We start from the raw sequence: 19914 nt of genomic DNA on the forward strand, positions 1-19914 counted from the left end.
AATCTACTCGAACCACGATTTTATATTTTTTTCTTCTGGAATGCATTCTCTATGGCACACTTGGCTCACGAGGATGTAGGGCTCGTAGGGGAGGGGAGAGGATGATTAGATGAGGATTTGTTTGTTGTTACCCACCTGAAGGCCACTGGTTAAGCGTGCCATCCCCAGGCTTTTGCCAGCTCAGTGCCATGCTTGTGCGGCACTCTGGCACAAACACTGAAAAACAACTTTTACGCTGCTGTGTTGTTTAAAGTAGAGTGCAACATTGTTACAAAAAGGCTGCCAACATACATGATAGGACAGGTTTAACAATTTATGGTTGCGTCATCTCATTTGGTGTTCATAAAGAACATTGATGTAACAAAAGTAATTGTATAGGATGGCCGATACCTATAGGTATGCACACTCGCCTCGAAGCTGTCTAGCGTGGTGGGTTGGAATCCCGACCCAGCTATAAACTGTCATCCCAGTGTTTCACAGGCAAGGTGATTCATCAATGTGTCGTTCCTCAGGTGCATGTTCAATGGATATCCCATCCCGCAGACTGCGCAGACGTTAAATATCCTATGGTGTCTTTCACGAAGAGTATGTGAGCTATCGCCGGCACCATGAACAAACGACCAATTCCTGCTCTAACCTGCAGTGGGTATTGGATCAGCGACACAGCCACACCCACACAACCTTGTGGTGTATATGAACGAAGAAGAATCCACTCCCAATGACTAAGTATATGATGAACACATGTTTAACCAGACGCTACTAATCCAGTCTGCATAAGCACACCACCATCTATGGATATGACTTATTTATGGGCTATGCCGTCTGCAATAGTATTTCTCTGTCCAGTGTATGTATGTATGTCCCTCACAAACATCCACCAATCAGAGCTGAAGATCTGGTCACATGACAGAGGGCGTTTAGTAACCATTACAGTTGTATATTTTACTAAAAAGAAATATAATAACATTCTGTGGAACGTTTTGGGGTCCCAGTGGGTTTCGTAAGGTAGGTACGAGGTTTCACGAATTCCTCAATACAATAATGATTTTGAAATGTGATCGACATGGACTTTGCTCCCGAATCCGGAAGTGAACAGATGACGATGATTCGCTGGTTTGATAATATCTCAATACAATATTGAATTAACATTATATTTTGATATATTAATACTACCTGGTGCCTGGTGTTGGCTTAGCGGTTATGGTGCCGGCTTGGGATCCTAGGATTCTGGGTTCGAATCCTGATCGATCGCTGAATTAACACCAGGGGGGTTGACTCAGCCTGTCATCCTTCCGAGGTCGGCAAATTGAGTACCAGCTTGCTGGGATGAATGATCACGGTGTGTACCCCGGTTTAGAATAGGTACACCGTATCCCTGCGCATCGTAAGAGGCGACCAAGGGTTGGCGTCAGGAAGGGCATCCGGCCATAAAAACATTGCCTCGAACAGGGAACAATGATTGTCATGGGGCCCGCAAGGCTAAGCCCCGCTCTAGCGGGGAGAATGGCCTTAAGGGTGTAGTACTGGTGAAAAATTGAGAAAACTACATAGGTACCTTTGAGAGGCCTTTACACAAAAACAAAGTCAAGTTAATATCTAATTTTCAGTTTTTCTTGAAAGATATAATCTTGGCTTTAACTCAGACCAGTTTCAACGCTTCTTTGTCATATTACATGCATATAATTTGCATAAATTAGATCGTCAATAAAAAACAAGGAAAAACAAAGAACACATTTCTACTTCTATGTCACCTATCATTCTTTTCACACAAAACTTGGTACATGTATTATACATGTGTTACTCTACTACCTGATGAGAGGATTTTGTGAAATTATGTCAAATGTTCACTAATTAGCTAATTATGCCAATTACCAGATAAAACTTGGTCGTCCTTCAATAAATCCACAATGGCTACTCCTATAAACAAAAGCCTTCATCATTTTAAAGGAAGTGATCTTCTGAATATCCTGTCCAAATTTCAGCCCAAAAGAATGATGCAAATTTAAAGTTATAACAAATTTCATGCAAAATATTATATTTCTTGTAAATTGCGTGTAAAGATAACAATAATTAGGGGTACTTCAAAACACCTGTTCACCAGTACTACACCCTTAAAACGATCATTCATTCATTCATTCAATACTACAGTATTAATTTATGATTGGAATGATGAATGATGCTGTTTAGAATGAAAATATAGAGATATTGAGTTTAAAGCAAAATGAGGAAATGACGTAAGGGTTTCCATCTGTGACATTCGCGGATTCCCCATTTGCAGTTTCGCCATTGACTGGATATTGAAACATTCAGACGGGGTACGTTTTTTTGTCCAAGTCCTTCACGAACCGGCTGTCAATGCCTGACGTTCGACTGAAGGTGGCACAGGAATGTGGAATTTATTTAAACAAATTTAAAACTTACATTATTTGATAACTCGTATCCCCACCCAGGTCATACCATTCTCTTCAACTAAAGTATCAAACAAGCCCGGCTACACCATAATTAGGCTATCGGCCATGTTACCCTTTACTCTGCAGACACCACGGCCATTCTTTGCACAAACGATCCTCATTTTCTTGGTGGGCCAACAGTAAGCATGCACTGCCGTGAAAACGCCCGTTCTTCGTACAAAGAGGCAGTGCGAGTACTCACGTAGTGAAGGACAGAATCATTAGGTTTCTCCACACTTGCCGGGTTTTCCGCAGTGAGCACATCGTGAATTTCTGAGGCTTGCTAAACGCCCCATGCCGAGCTTCTAGGACTGAAAGGGCTGTGCAGGGAATAGGCCAGGAAAGAGGGAAGTAATGCCATAAAGGAAACCTTTTGGCACTTTAAAAACAGATGCGGCCAATCTTAAGAATTTCTCATTTCCACAAATGCAGGTGACATGCAAAATAATATGGATGCCATATTCAAAAAGGGGAACGCAATTTGCCTGAAAATCAATGCGAAGAAAACAGTTACTGAAGATATGATATGCAAAGATACATGATAACACAAATCTCAGGATTGGAAAGAGCGCCCTGCACAGAGTAGCCAGATTCATCCATCTGGGGACAGCAGTCATGGGCTTTGGGGACTGCAAATGGCTGCAAATATGCTACGACCCTTTAAATCGATATGTCGGCTGGATGGCTATAAATAAATAAATAAACATCGGCCCTTTTTTTCCACCTTTACGTTCTAATCCATGAGCATCATCAGGCAAATCTTGCCTTCCTCACCATGGTTGCTTCGGGCTTTCGCCACTGTAACTACAAGATGCCGCAAATAATAAACAAATGCAAGATGCCGCAAATGCAAGATGCAAGCATGCCGCAAGATGCAAGCAAGCAAGATGCAAGCAAGCCAGCAAGCAAGATTGCAAGCAAGATGCAAGCAAGCAAGATTGCAAGCAAGCCAGCAAGCAAGATGCAAGCAAGCCAGCAAGCAAGATGCAAGCAAGCAAGATTGCAAGCAAGATGCAAGCAAGCAAGATTGCAAGCAAGATGCAAGCAAGCAAGATTGCAAGCAAGCCAGCAAGCAAGATTGCAAGCAAGATGCCGCAAATAATAAACAAATGCAGGCAAAAAAATAATCTCTCTGCCAACCACTCTTTCCGTGTTCCGTTGTGTCGTCACATTTCAAAAAGACATTCTTCTTCTTTTTTTTCTTTTTTTTTTGTATCCTGAATCGAGGCTCGTGAAAGAGCTAACATTTACTTCACAAACAAATCAACCAGACAAACAAAATATATAAAAAGAGGGAGCGGAAGACAAGAGAAGGGGAAGCACACAAACACTTGAGAGCACACAACATTTAAGAGCAGGGAGATGTGTGGGAGGGAGAGGGCTTGGGGGAAGGAGGCGTGGGAACGGGGGGGGGGGGGGGGTGGGAGAAGTATAAAACCCAAGGACTTCCAGGACAGAAGTTGGTATTTCAAAAAAGTGGAATTGGGGTGAAATTAGCGGGGATAGAAAAGATCAAGGTTTTGGATGGGGGAAGATAAGAGATGGTGGTGAACAGCTGTTTTAAAGACCTGGAGGGTGGAGTGGGATTGAAGAGAGTGAGGGAGTTTGTTCCAGAGGCGGGAGAAAAGAGGAGTGAAGGTGAGCAGAGAGTCTTGATTTTGGCAGTTTAACCATAAGAGGGTTGCAGGCAGATCTTGTGTGACCTGTAGGAATATTTGCTGGACAGAGCCCAGAGAGAGCTGGGGGGGCAAGGCCAGAGAGGAGTCGGTAGAAGACGGAAAGACCATCAACCTGCCTGCGGTGAGTGAGTGAGAGGCCCTTGGAGTTAGCTTCATCGTGGGAGATTCCAATGATTCTGAACGCTTTGGTTTCAACAGCGTGAAGACGAGCTAGGTGTGAGGCAGGAGCACCAGCCCAGAGGGGAGAGCAGTATTCCATTGAGCTGTGGATGAAAGCCTTGTATGTGGTGAGGAGCTCAGGTGTGCCAAGGAAGGACTTCGCACGACGGAGGATGCCCAGTCGGCGACTGGCTTTGGAGGCCAGATTTGAAATGTGGTTTTCCCAGGAAAGATCATGGCAGATAGTGAGACCCAAAAGCTTGAGTGACAGAACTTCTTGGAGAGGATAAACTTCTGAGAGGATTAAACAACTTCTCCCACAGTTGGCCAAGGTAATGGTCTTGTACATCTCGGATTGAGATGTACTTAACGACTCGTCGACCTGTTTGGCATCACAACAGCCTATCTGTAGTTAAAGGGTCATGGCATGTTTGCAGTGCCCTCTCAGACACGGGGTTATGCTACGCTCGTTTCCTACTGAAACGGGAGACACACGTAACCTCGATTCAGATGTAAAGGGACAAATCTGCACAGTTCTGATTCCCCATGCACGGATCAAACATCCGATATCAACGATCATTCACAGACAAGAGGCAAATGTATGGATTCGGCCATATGCCATGAGAAAACCATGTGATTATACCATATGCCATAAACCATGAGGAAACGGGATGGAATCGGGGAAGATGAAGTCACATCTCGGATTGCAAAAGGGACGGCATCACTTCACAAATTGGAAAAACAAAATAATTAGCACAAGGACCAAAATCCAGCTCTACAAGAGTGATGTCATGCCTGTGATGTTGCACTGAGGAGAGACGTGGCCTATTACTATATATATATATATATATATAAAGAATGCCTGACGGCACTGATTCCAGGAGCCTCCGGAAAGTTATGAGAATAACCTGACAAATGATAGTTAGAAACAGACTTAAGGAGACCGATAAAACAGAAACCTCGAAGTGAAATCTTGAGAGAACGAGGGGTGAGATGGTTTGGCCACATGGTAAGAATGAGACTCCCAAGACAAGTCATCGACTGGAAATCAACAGGGAATATAATGCCGGGTAGACCTAGGAATACCTGGAAACCTACAGGGAATGGAATGCCGGGTAGACCTAGGATTACCTGGAAACCTACAGGGAATAGAATGACGGGTAGACCTAGGACTACCTGGAAACCTACAGGGAATATAATGATGGGTATACCAAGGACTACCTGGGAACCTACAGGGAATATAATGATGGGTAGACCTAGGACTACCTGGAAACCTACAGGAAATAGAATGACGAGTAGACCTAGGACTACCTGGAAATCAACAGGGAATAAAATGCCAGGTAGACCTAGGACTACCTGGAAACATACAGGGAATATAATGCCGGGTAGACCTAGGATTACCTGGAAACCTACAGGGAATAGAATGACGGGTAGACCTAGGACTACCTGGAAACCTACAGGGAATATAATGATGGGTATACCAAGGACTACCTGGGAACCTACAGGGAATATAATGATGGGTAGACCTAGGACTACCTGGAAACCTACAGGGAATATAATGATGGGTATACCTAGGACTACCTGGGAACCTACAGGGAATATAATGATGGGTAGACCTAGGACTACCTGGAAACCTACAGGGAATAGAATGATGGGTATACCTAGGACTACCTGGGAACCTACAGGGAATATAATGATGGGTAGACCTAGGACTACCTGGAAACCTACAGGGAATAGAATGACGGGTAGACCTTTCCTGCTTCCTGAGGCTCGTATGCACGACGTGCTTGAGGGCTCCGAGTGCTTCTGCTCACTGAGGATCTCACCTTCGAAAGTGTTGCGTTTACATTCTGTACGCCTGGCCATCTTAGTTACTTAACGTGCAGTGTAAACGAACCTTTTCTTTGTTATCAATGGTGATCTCAAGCTTGTGGAGGAGCTTGTATGTGTAATGTATTTGGGAGGATGACTCGGCCATCCTTGTGCTTTTACATAAATTGACTTGGACCGGTGTGTACGGTGTGTACCCTGGTTAGAATATGTACACCGTATACCTGCGTGTCGTAAGAGGCGACTAAGAGGGTTGGCGTCAGGAAGGGCATCCGGCCATAAAAACATTGCCTCAAAAAGAGAACCATGACAATTACAACTACATGTGGGCAGGGTACAGCCCGAAGTGGAGATCGGTTTCTGAGGTTTGGGACATGGAATGTAGGGACAATGACAGGGAGATCAGGAGAAGTGGTGGAAGTATTGGTCAGAAGAAGAGTGGACATATGTTGTGTGCAAGAGACGAGATGGAAGGGAAGTGGTGTGAGAATGGTGAAGGGTAGGCAGGGACAGAAATACAAGTTTGTGTGGCAAGGGTGCCTGGAGGGCGTGAATGGTGCTGGTGTCCTGTTTTCTGAGGAGTTTGTAGACAGTGTGGTGAGTGTGACTAGAGTGAGTGATAGGTTGATGATGGTGAAAATGATGATTGGAAAGCTCTTGGTGAACGTCATCTCGGGATATGCTCCGCAGGTTGGTCGGAGCAATGAAGAGAAGGACAAGTTCTGGTGTGCAATAGAGAAGCTGATGGAAAACGTGAAAGATGAGGAAGATGTTGTGGTAGGAGGAGACCTAAATGGACATGTGGGAAGGAGTATGGATGGTTTTGAGGGATTTCATGGGGGTTACGGATATGGTGTGAGAAATGGAGAAGGTGAAAGGATTTTGGAGTTTGCTGATGGAGCTGATTTGTTGATTTGTAATACTCAGTTCCAGAAAGGGGATAATAAGCTTGTTACATACACGTCAGGTGGGTCGACGACAACCGTTGACTACCTGATGGTGCGTAGGCGAGATAGGGGGCATCTCCGGGACACAAAGGTGATCCCGGGGGAGGAGGCTGTTTCACAGCACCACTTGGTTGTCTGCGACATAAGGGTGAAAGGGGCGGGGAGAGCTCGGCGGGTGAAGTACCAACCGAGAATGAAGGTGTGGAGGTTGAAAGAGGTGACAGTAAGGGAGGCATTCAAAGAGAGGCTGAGTCAGGTAGAGGATGATGTGGTTGAGCCTGAAAGTGGTTGGATGTCAATGAAAGATAGTCTGTTGGGAGCCGTTGGTGAGGTATGTGGATGGACAAAAGGACCACCGAGGCACTCAGAAACATGGTGGTGGGATGATGAAGTTGGAAAGAGGATTGACAAGAAGAGGAAGAAGTTCAAGGAGTGGCAGAAGGCGGAGGGTACGGGAGCAGAAAAAGCAGAGCATGAAAGTTATAAGGCAGCCAGGAAGGCTGCAAAGAAAGAGGTAGCAAAGGCGCAGGAGACATGTAGGAAAATGTTCGGAGAACGCTTGGATTCGGAAGAGGGTCAGAGAGCAGTATTCAGGATTGCAAAGCAGATAGCGAAAGAGAGGTGTGATGTGATGGGGGTGAGTTGCTTGAAGGATGAAGTGGGACAAATCGTTGTGGACCCAGATGGAATTAAAGGAAGATGGAAAAGATATATGTAAATGCTGTTGAATACAGAGAATGAATGGGATGGCAACATAGAGAGTAACCCAGTTTTAGGACCGGCAGAGAAGATAACTGAGAAGGAAGTTGAGGAAGCGATAAAAGCAATGAAGAGTAGAAAAGCGGGAGGGCCGACGGGAGTTGTGGGAGATATGTTGAAGGCAGCAGGAAGTTGGGGTGTGAAGAGAATGGCAGAGATCTGTAATCTGGTGGTGAAAGAAGGCCGCATTCCAGTGGATTGGGAACTGAGTACCCTTGTCCCTCTATACAAGGGGAAAGGTGACCCTCTGGAGTGTGGCTCGTACCAAGCGATAAAGTTATTGGAGCATGGAATGAAGGTATTGGAAAGGGTGTTGGAGAGGAGGATAAGGAAGAAGGTGAAGATCGACGAAATGCAGTTTGGATTTATGCCAGGAAGAGGAATGACAGACGCGCTCTTTATTGTGAGGCAGTTGCAGGAGAAGTACATGGAGAAGAGGAAGAAGTTGTTTCTTGGGTTTGTTAATCTGGAGAAAGCATTCAATAGGGTTCCACGTGAAGTATTGACATGGGCATTGAGGAAGTTAGGAGTGGAGGAATGGTTGATCAGAGTAGTGATGGCAATGTACAAAAGAGCGCGCACAGCTGTAAGGACGAAGGACGGGAACAGTGGTGAGTTTGAGGTGAAGGTGGGAGTGCATCAGGGGTCGGTACTAAGTCCACTACTATTTGTAGCTGTGATGGAGGTGCTGGCTCAGACCATAAAGGAGGGTTTACCGTGGGAGTTGTTGTATGCAGATGATCTGGTGTTGATTGCGGAAAGTATGGATGGACTGAAGGACAAGATGAACAAGTGGAAGGAATGTATGGAGACAAAAGGTCTGAAGGTGAATATAGGAAAGACGAAGGTGAATATAGGAAAGACGAAGGTGATGGCAAGTGGTAAAGCATGTGGTGAGGTGGAAAGAACTGGGAAGTGGCCATGTGCTGTGTGCAGGAAGGGTGTCGGAGTGAACTCCATTCAATGTACAATGTGCGCTGAGTGGGTTCATCAAAAATGTAGTGGTCTGAGAGGGTCATTAACCAGTGTGGCAGCTACATTCAAGTGTAAGGTGTGCACAGAGGGAGCTGCAGATGGAGGAAATGTTGATTTGGATCTTGGAGACGGCGTGAAGCTGGAAGGTTTGAAAACATTTTGCTACCTCGGAGACATGCTGAATGGAGAAGGTGGATCAGACTCGGCAACGGTTGCTGGAGTGAGATGTGCATGGAAGAAGTTTCGGGAACTGAGTGGCGTGCTGATGAGGAGGGGAGTGTCGTTGAAGCTGAAGGGAAAGGTGTATGCTGCATGTGTGAGAAGTGTTATGATTTATGGGAGTGAGACATGGGTCATGAATGTAGAGCAGCAACGAAGGCTGGAAAGGCGAATGGTTCGGTGGATGTGCGGAGTGTCGTTGAGAGAGAGGAAGACAAATGATGAATTGCGAAAGATGATGGGAATAGAGCCTGTGATTGATGCTGTGAAGAGGAACAGGTTGAGATGGTTTGGTCATGTGTTGAGGAAGGATGAAAGTGACTGGTTGAGAAGAGTGATGGAAATGAATGCAGGAGGAAGTAGAGGACGGGGAAGACCGAGAAAGACTTGGCTAAAGATGGTGGAAGAAGAAATGCGGGCAAGGGGGTTAATAAGGAGAGATGCAGAAAATAGGGCAAAATGGAGAAGATTGTCATGGGGACTGCAAGGCTAACCCCTGCTCTTGCAGGCAAAATGGCCTTAAAATGCATGTTGTAGACCTAGGACTACCTGGAAACCTACAGGGAATGGAATGATGGGTAGACCGAGGACTACTTGGAAATCAACAGGGAATAGAATGCCATGTAGACCTAGCACTACTTGGAAATGAAGAGTCTCCAATGACTTGAAGCCAATGCACCTTGAATGGGACGAACTCGCAAAAGACAGAACTGTTTGGAAACAAATTGTATCTGTGCTATGCGACTTATTGTGTGACAGGAGGACGAAGTAGTAGAAGGATTAGTAACAGAATGTGAACTCTTCCCTCAATCAAGTTCAATCGCACTCTTCCTTTCAAGGTTCAATCAAGCAGTAAACCAGCAACTTGTGTTCTCCCCCATGCCAAATCACAATCTTTTTTTTATCCCCCATTAATCTTTCCTAACCCAACCCTCTTACAATCTGTCCTCCTCATTCTACTTCTTCTTTCTTTCTCGTATTCTCTCTCCTCCTCCTCCTCTTCCTCACTGTCTTTTCCTCTCTGTTCATTCACTTGTTGCTTGTTGCGTGCAACTGTGGCCCAACTACCCTGGCCATTGTCGTTTCCATTCTACCCTCTATCCCCTCACTGTTCATGGAATATAAATGTTTTATATAAATAGAATGCCCCCCCCCCCCCCCCCAAAAATAACACAGGATAAATATAAAGACGAACAAGGTTCGGAAAGAAAAACGTCAGCAATTGAATGAGGCAAGCGACGTCTCACCTTCAAGCATTTCTGCTTTTTTGTCATTCTGACCCTCTTTTCTGTTAACTATCAATCGGATAGCGCAGATCGTCCGTGAGACTTGGTCTGTCGCCAGCATCCAGCGGAGAGACTCTGGGAACAACCTACAGCGGCATAATGCATTGCAAGGTCAAACGCTGCATCCAATGTGTGTAGTCGACGCGTACATAGCCACCAATCAAACTAAAGTTGCAGCACCGTCTGGGGATGCGGGACTACCATTGCCCTGAAAAGGTCACACATGCAGCTTACCTTCTCGTCGGCCTCCTTCCAACCCTGTATAAGAATCACAGCTCAGTTAATTGGCGATACGGGGTCGAAATGGGATTGGTGGCAGCGTGGATACCATTTAACGCTCCATAGCATCCAATTCTCAATGAAACTCAGTTGGTTGCGTTCCGTGGCAGACAAAGCAGACAAGCAGTCGCGATTCAGCGGGAAGTGCGAGCACTGATGGACTACAGGTTTGATTCAAAGACAGACCTTGTTTCACGAACATCTGTGCACGTCATCTTACATGCGACAAGCTTGTCTCTTTAAACAATGAGAAATATGTCAAGAGTTTGTACGTAACGTTAATGACCTGAAGGGTGCGAAGCTGCTGTTGAGACTACGATACATGCACGGCTTTGGTTAATGATTCAGCACATGCAGACAGCTACGGCTGCCACAAACGCAAGGCCAAACCGCCTTGACACAAAGTCAAAACACCTCCAGCAGAAGAGAATGATGACAAATGCACCGGCCAGGACCCCCTGCAGAATGCGCCAATCTTGGCAGGCGGCGGCGAGGCCGGGTAAGAGGAGTTGTCCCAGGATGAGGGCAAACGTGCCCAGTGCAGTCGCTTTCAGTCTCCAATGCGGCACGCACACCTCGAGGCCTACACATGCGCACACGCACACCGGTACACACCGCACATTACTAAAATAGCCTGGAATGGATGTCTCCATATCCAGTCGATACAGTTGGAGCACAGACACCTTTCCTTGCATCGGTGGGAATAGAACCACCTTTCGAGGCCATTTTTCCCCGCAAAGCGGGGTTGGCCTTTTTCGGGCACCCTGGTCCCCTTTTTGAAGCACTTTTTATGGCCGGATGCCCTTCCTGCCGCCAACCCTGTTAGTCGCCTCTTGCGACACACAGGGAATTACCAGTGAACTGGTGCTCAATTTGCCGACCTCGGAAGGATGACAGGCTGAGTCAACCCCCCTGGCGTTAATTCAGCGATCGACCGGGATTTGAACCCAGGATCCTAGGATCCCAAGCCGCACCCCTAACCGCTAAGCCAACACCAGGCTGGTGGGAATGATACTCACAAACACACAACCCCTTACGCCCTCCCAAACCTCCAAATTGAAATATGCCACATGCTTTATGAGAGCCGCCTCCAACATCACAATTCACCAAGCCGTGGGCATCCATATTTTTTTTTCATTTCCAAACCACTGCAAATGTCTGGGCCACTGAGCTCCCTTGACAGTGACGCCCGCCTCCACCCCCCTACAAAATTTAAATACAAAACGACGTGCCACCCGATTATGTACCAGCTGGAGAGCACAATCACTGCAACTGTACAACCGATGCCCCTGGTGATTGAACCGACAAGCCGAGCAAACCCATCCTGAGCACTCTGGAGTGCAGTTTCAGTCTGATATCCATGGCACCTTTGCCAATTTTGCCGGATGCCCATCTTCATTTATTTATTTTGGTATACATAGTCGAGGCTCATAGAAGAAAGAGCTAGTGCACTGAAAGGATCAGGATGGAACAAGAAAAAAAAGGAACAGTGGAGAGGCAGGACACCAACAGTGGAGTTGAAGGATAAGATAGAGGGAGACTCGGACAAACAATGGGTGTCTTGAGGAATGGGGGGCAGGAAAGTACAGATGGGGTAGATAGGATAGATACAGAAGGAAACTCTCAGGAAGGAAAAACTGGACATTTGAAAGCAGGAGAGCTTGGGAGTGAGAGTGCGGGAGTTAACGAGGGTAGAAAATATCATTTATTTTCATTTGTTTATTTCAATCCCCATTGCAACCACCAAGCAATATGGTTGTCGGAAAAGAAATGTGAAACGTCCAAATGCATCACGCTCTCTATTTGAACGAAGCAAGCCTACGGAAGAGCTACAAGGTCGAATGGTACCTTTGATAGAGCAACAAGAGGGAGGAAATGTCATCCCATGATGACATTGCCATGCACCGGGACTCCGGGATTCTTTTTCTCATCACCAAAGTGGATCGAGATCAAATGCATCAAACGTTCTTTTGATATCTTTCCAAAATCCCATTTCTTTGCACAGCTTCAAGCGATTACATCAACACTTGTCCCAGGGCCCAGTGGCTAATGGATGCTCCACCGGCGATCTAGACAAAGCCTGGGTAGCCACTTTGCGGCGTGTTGTGACTAGTACTTCGATTCGGTTTCCGGGTTTGCTCGACAGCCAGCCTGAGCCTCCGCATTATAAATCCAGCGATTGCAGGTTCAAATGTTGTCCTCACGGCATAGGTAACGGCAAAACCTCTCAGTGTTTTGGGAGGTATGGGGTGGTGGGGTTGCCATGGGGTTGCTTCTGCAGCCTCCTGCGTTGGTGTCCAGGGATTCATTCTCAGCCAAAGGCACTTTCAACTTGTCGTGATGCTCTGTAAAGAGTATAGGACATACAGGTAGTGGACAAAAAAAATTGGAAACACCAATGTAAAGTCACTTGATAGGGTGTTGGGCCACCACGTGCAGCCAGTAAGGCCTGTATGTGCCACGGCATAGAGTCCACCAGAGCCTGCAATTCCGCAGGAGGGATACGGCACCATTCTTCCAAGAGAAAATCAATCAATTCACACCTGTTTGATGGAAAATGCTGTCTCAGGTGTATTTGCAGAATATCCCATAAATGCTCGATTGGGTTCAGATTTGGTGACTGAGAAGGCCATGACATGAATAACATCGGTGTCATGCTCATCAAACCATTGGGCAACCACATGTGCTCTGTGGATGGGGCATTGTCATCCTGGAAGTCACCCCTCCCGGCAGAAAATAAATGCTGCAACAAGGGGTGAAGATGATCACTCAGTACCATAAGTAGCGATTGGCATTGACCTTGCCTTATAAGGGAATGACTGCACCCAAAGCATGCCAGGAAAATGTACCCCACAACATTACAGATTCACCAGAACCCTTCTCTGTTGGACCCAAGCACTCTGGGTGGTAGAGTTCTTTAGGATGGCACCACATGTGCACTTGTCCGTTTGTCGAGAACATGGTGAAGGATGATCCATCTGACCACATCACATTCCTCCACTACTCAGTAATCCATTCTCTGTGCTCTTTGCACCACTTGATTGACAAACGTGCGTTGCTCGATGTGATGAGCGGTTTGTGCAATGCAACGCGACTATGGTATCCCGCTCTCTGGTGTTGTCATCAGACCCTTTTTTTTATGAAACTGGCTGCTTCTGGCCCAGGTTGAAATTTACAGTCAATAGATCTGCAGTTGCTCACCTGCTTTGCCTTGCACTTCAAATTAATGCACGGATATCACAATCCCGAGTATTCGCCTCTTCCCAATGTTGCCTTTTGCTGATGATGTCTCTCCCTCAGAGTTCCATGCCGACATCACCTGAGACACCGTTGCTCGTGAAACATCAACAAGTTGAGCTGTCTTTGTCACTGAAGCTCCTGCCAAATGCACTCCAACAATCGCCCTTCTTTCAGTCACTGAAGTCTCTTCTTGCAGCCATGCTAGCCATAATTACTGACAACCAGGACTGTGCAGCATTTTATACATGACCCTAAGCATGCTGGGATGTTATTTGCTTAATTAACACATGGACCACACCTGTGTGGAAGCTGTTGCTTTCAATATACTTGGTGTCCCTCATTTACCCAGGTGTTTCCATTTTTTTCTCCATTACCTATACCTACCTATACACACTACTTTGGTTTAGCATATGTACACTTGTGCAGTGCCAGGATATTAGAACTCTTTTGTAACTAGGTGGTATTCATAGAATACTTACCTTGCGCAGTCAACTTGGTGCGAGTCAAGTCTTCTGTTTTTGAAGGGTTTTTTCTTTGATCCAATATGGCTGCCAGCCCACGTGATCGATGACATAAATTTATATCACTCTAATATAATTGTTGCATAGATCAGCCTGGTGTTGGCTTAGCGGTTAGGGTGCCGGCTTGGGATCCTCGGATCCTGGGTTCGAATCCCGATCAATCGCTGAATTAACGCCAGGGGTGTTGACTCAGCCTGTCATCCTTCCGAGGTCGGCAAATTGAGTACCAGCTTGCTGGGATGAATGATCACTGTGTGTACCCCGATTTAGAATAGGTACACCGTATGCCTGCGCATCGTAAGAGGCGACCAAGGGTTGGGGTCAGGAAGGGCATCCGGCCATAAAAACATTGGCTCAAACAGGGAACCATGATTGTCATGGGGCCCGCAAGGCTAACCCCCGCTCCAGCGGGGAAAATGGGCTTAAAACGATCATTCATTCATTCATTCATAGATCACACTCAATAAATTTCACACTAATCAGACTAAGCGTTGTCCCTGTCGAATTATGACATCATAATTAAGGCACCAATTATGTCATCATCAACAACACTTATTTTCACCCGCACCCCGTAACTTACGACATCATAATTGTCATTAAAATTCTACAGGAGGAGGCGCTCCTATGATGAAAATTCCGTATCAATTGGACCAACAAATGCAGTGAAAAAAAATTCATACTGATCAGATAGTGTTGTACTTGGAGAATTATGACGTCATAATTAAGGTACTGATGACGTCATCGTCAACAACAATTATTCCCCATGCGGCGTTCTTCACAATGAACTACGTTTAAATTTTTTCCATGGAACGGTTTCAGAAATATGGAGGTGCGAAGTTTTTCCAAGATGGCGCCCGTACCCCGTGACTTATGACATCATAATTATCACTAAAATTCTACAGGAGGAGGTGCTCCTATGGTGAAAATTGTGTCAATTGGACCAACAAATGCAGAGAAAAAAATTCTTACTGATCGGATCAAGCGTCGTATTTATCCAATTATGACGTCATAATTAAGGTACCGATGACGTCATCATTAACATATCTTTCTCCCCATCGGAAGTACTTGACAACGAGCCATGTTTCAATTTTTTTCCATGGAGTGGTTTCGGAGATTTAGAGGTGTAACATTTCCAAGATGGCGTCCGTACCACATGACCTAGACGTCATAATTATTAAGAAAAAAAAAATCTACAGGCAGAGGCGCTCCAATGGTAAAATTTTGTGTCAATCGGATCGACGGTTGCCGAGAAAAATAATTTTAGAAATGCAGAAACGCACGTACGTACGCCACACGTACGCAACCGATCGTCCACCCTGCTTTTTGCTTCGCACGCACAGCGTAATAAGCTGTGAGGGCCCTCATCGGTTTTTTTTGTTTTTTTTTGTTTTTTAATTACAAGATCGAGGCTCGTGTAAGAGCTAAAAAGTTAGTAACAGGAAAGCCAGTTTGGATGAATTGCGAGGCAGCAAAACAACCACAAAATGTCATAAACCACATCGCTTCATCTCCTTACCCGGGGGTGCGCTTATTTAACTCGGATTGCAATCTGTACGTTTCAAGCATCGACTTATTTTGGTTTCGACACACCAAGCATTTCAAGACTGGAAACGGCAAACTGTCTCCAAGTAGTAAACGGAGAAAGTCATCTCGATTTTCATCACAAGACGTACAGGAAGGAACACCTTCACCTTGCGCCAGCATCATGACCCTGGTCGGATTGCTAAAGGAACATCATGGTCATTGCACGATTAGTAACACAAAGGGGCTTGCAAATATGTTTAAAGGCCTTTTTATATGTCGGCCATGGCGCTGGCACCGACTACCCACCCTTGCAGATGCTACCCAATGTCCAATAAGCAGGCCTAAATCTATCATCACTTCTGCCCTTTGATAGGCCATTTTGAGCTTCAAATCCACTTCCTCCAGCATTAAGCTTGCCAGAAATATTTCTGAAAGCACCGATTGGAACGCTATGATAAATTATATAATTAATGAACTGCCAACCGGTTCACCCTCGGCAGCTCGATCTGAAAAAGGTGAACAGACTAAGACCTTTGGAATGTTGGGATTACCGCTCTGAAGAGATACATCTCAAACCTGATCCACAGCAGCCACAAACCTGATACACGGCAGCCACAAACCTGATACACGGCAGCCACAAACCTGATACACGGCAGCCACAAACCTGATCCACGGCAGCCACAAACCTGATACACGGCAGCCACAAACCTGATACACGGCAGCCACAAACCTGATACACGGCAGCCACAAACCTGATACACAGCAGCCAAGCATGTTGCCGGTCACATTATTTATTTATTTTGTTACTATTTATACGTCACACAGTCACCATCCACCAGCATAAGATATGCAATTAGAAACCGCCTTCGTTTATTTCCTTTCCTGCCAAACAGTGGCTGACAAAAGTATCCTGGTTTGGCCTTTTCACACTATTCAGTACAGAGCAAGCACTCTGCATTATCCTCCATCCATTTTAAAAGGGACTGCAGTTTAGAAAGTGTGCATCCTTTTTATATTGGGGGTAGGGATTTGTTGGGACCAAATACCAACTGCTGGCAAAGTGCATAGTCGAATTTTATAACTCTTGTGACTTCCATCGATCTTGGAGACGGCGTGAAGCTGGAAGGTGTGAAAACATTTTGCTACCTAGGAGACATGCTGAACGGAGAAGGTGGATCAGACTCGGCAACGGTTGCTGGAATGAGATGTGCATGGAAGAAGTTTCGGGAACTGAGTGGCGTGCTGACGAAGAGCAGCAACGAAGGTTGGAAAGGGTGGAAATGCGAATGGTTCGGTGGATGTGCGGAGTATCGTTGAGAGAGAGGAAGACAAATGATGAATTGCGAAAGATGATGGGAATAGAGCCTGTGATGGATGCTGTTAAGAGGAACAGGTTGAGATGGTTTGGTCATGTGTTGAGGAAGGATGAAAGTGACTGGTTGAGAAGAGTGATGGAAATTGATGTAGAAGGAAGTAGAGGACGGGGAAGACCAAGAAAGACTTGGCTAAAGATGGTGGAAGAAGAAATGCGGGCAAGGAGGTTAACAAGGAGAGATGCAGAAAATAGGGCAAAATGGAGAAGATTGTCATGGGGACCGCAAGGCTAACCCCCGCTCTAGCAGGGAAAATGGCCTTAAAATGCCTGTTGTTGTTGTTGTTGTGACTTCCATCATGACATTTTCTAAGCCTGGGCCTGCTTTGAACCTCAAATGAATTGTTATACTGAGGAGGAAATACCGAGAGGGGAGTACAAAGAACCAACTATAAAAATTCAGTAAACCAGCTTGCACCCCAAGCCCAGTACATACGTGTGAGGTATAATGCAATAAAAGCGCCGACCAGAAACAGTCCCTCGAAGGCCCTCAGCGCTGTGAACATGGTTGCATTGACGGACAGTGTGATAGCAATGCAGATGGCCACGAGCATGAGAAACGACGACAGCACAACACAACGTCGGCCTACCCTGCACACGAGTCATCGGAGGGGTCAGAACATTACATAATGGCACGCAATAAACGGAAGCCGTCACAACAAAAGCAACACCTAGTGCATCGCTACGTTAATTACGATACTCGATACCAAAAAAAAATACATAAACGTGCAAAGCAAATGTAGTTGCGGCGACTCCTTGGGAATTCAAGGTCAACGAACCTGTCGCACAGACCGCCCAGAACGATGCAGCCGAGCAGCCGACCGACGAGAAAGGAAAATTGCTCCAGAGGAACCTTCCATTGTCGATCACACACCAGATCCCACTAGAAGAACCGAATGGCAGGGGGTGAGGGAGCATGGAATTCATCATAAGGAAGGGAGTTGGAGAAGAGAGGAAGGGAGTTGGAGAAGAGAGGAAGGGAGTTGGAGAAGAGAGGAAGGGAGTTGGAGAAGAGAGGAAGGGAGTTGGAGGGTGAGAGCTCGAGAGGCTTATTGCTAGTTTTTGTTTCCCCTTTGGGGGTCAAGGGTGGTTGCTTAAACTGGAACAATGCAGTGATTTGAACCTTCATATATCCATATCAGTTGATTTAACCATCAAAAAGAAATAAATAAAAAGGCCTTCAAAGACATCAATTAAAGGTCACATGAGTATTTCCTGAAAAATTCAAGAACGAGCATCGCAATCAAAAGAATGTGCAGAATAAACATGGAATCGAAAAACGGAAGAAACCTGCAGCATGCAAGGTACCAGAACCTGAAAATCCAGGACAATCATAACGTCACTCGATAGAGCGCATACCTCCACCAGGCTGGACAGTTTATGTTGGTATCCACCGATAGGCCGGATCTGCATCCGGACCTGAACCAAAATCTGATCGCCTTGTTCTCGTCACCTCACCAACTTGTCCACCAAGTTTTGGCATAACCTGACCACAACTTGATATATCGTGACATACAGGTATATCCTTTTTCGACCCATCTCTCAACGGTGAAGAATCACTTCGTTTTTAAATATTCTTGTATCCGGATCCAGACCTGGATCTTCACCAAAATAGAATATATACATCCTTGTCACACACCCAACCAGTCCAACAAGTTCTGTCTGAATCGGTCCATAATTTTTTGTGATATCCTGCTTATAGACAGAAACACAGGTTCCGACTTCGGGTTCCGGTCTCTGAGCTGTGGAAGTGCGTTTTCACCTCGGTCATTTGAACTGCAAACGCAAACTTCTTCAAAGAGAAGTCTTACCGGTCGTTTTTTTTTGCGTTTTTTCTGTTTCTTTTGTCGTCTCCGTGTTTGCTGTGGGCTCCGACTTTGGTTTTGTTTTAAATCTGTCATCAGATCCCGAGGGACTTTCACTCTCTCACCGCAGGCAGGTTGGTGGTCTTTCCGTCTTCTACCGACTCCTCTCCGGCCTTGCTCCCCCAGCTCTGTCTGGGCTCTGTCCCCCAAATATTCCGACAGGTCGCACAAGATCTGCCAGCAACCCTCTCCTGGTGAAACTACCAAAATCAAGCCTCTCCGCTCACCTTCACTTTCATTCCCTTTTTTTCCTGCCTCTGGAACAAACTCCCTCACTCTCTTCAATCCCTCTCCTCCCTCCAGGTCTTAAAACAGCTGTTCACCACCATCTCTTATCTTCCCCCATCCAAAACCTTGATCTTTTCTACCCCCATTAATTCACCCCAGATCCACTTTTTTAAAATTCCGACTTCTTTCCTGGAAGTTCTAGCAGTGTCCATGTGTTTTTTACCTCCCCCCAAGCCCTCTCCCTCCCACAGATCTCCCGATGTCCCTGTTCTCTACTGTTGTACTTGTGTGCTTCCCTCTCTCTCCCCATCTTCTCTCCCGCTCCCTTTATTATATGTTTTATGTGTCCGTTTAAGGTTTTTTTTGTCATTAATGTTAGCTCTTACACGAGCCTCAATCTTGTATACAAAAAATAATAATAATAATAATAATAATTAAAAGACAAACGGCGTTGAAACCACCACCTCTGGTAAAAAAATTAGTCAAGATTGTGGATGGTTTCTCAATTGGGCTACTCCTCTAGCATGACTGCATAGAAGGCACGCCAGGCCCTGCCTTTGTGCTGGAGTTCACTTAATTGT

At 45.8% G+C, this 19914-nt stretch overlaps 1 protein-coding gene across 1 annotated transcript in view; it reads right to left on the reverse strand.

The window, feature by feature from the left end:
* Positions 1-19914, reverse strand: part of LOC137427104 (putative solute carrier family 22 member 31) — a 58862-nt gene that overhangs the window by 3630 nt on the left and 35318 nt on the right. The window contains exons 2-6 of the mRNA XM_068116280.2: positions 18020-18123; positions 17677-17831; positions 10998-11166; positions 10266-10390; positions 2653-2770 (exon numbers count right to left, since the gene is read on the reverse strand). Of these exons, the coding sequence (XP_067972381.2) occupies positions 2653-2770; positions 10266-10390; positions 10998-11166; positions 17677-17831; positions 18020-18123 (671 nt within the window). The remainder of the gene's footprint in view (positions 1-2652; positions 2771-10265; positions 10391-10997; positions 11167-17676; positions 17832-18019; positions 18124-19914) is intronic.

The sequence above is a fragment of the Myxine glutinosa genome, chromosome 5 (assembly GCF_964187855.1).
Source record: "Myxine glutinosa chromosome 5, kmMyxGlut1.1, whole genome shotgun sequence".
NCBI classification, from domain to species: domain Eukaryota; kingdom Metazoa; phylum Chordata; class Myxini; order Myxiniformes; family Myxinidae; genus Myxine; species Myxine glutinosa.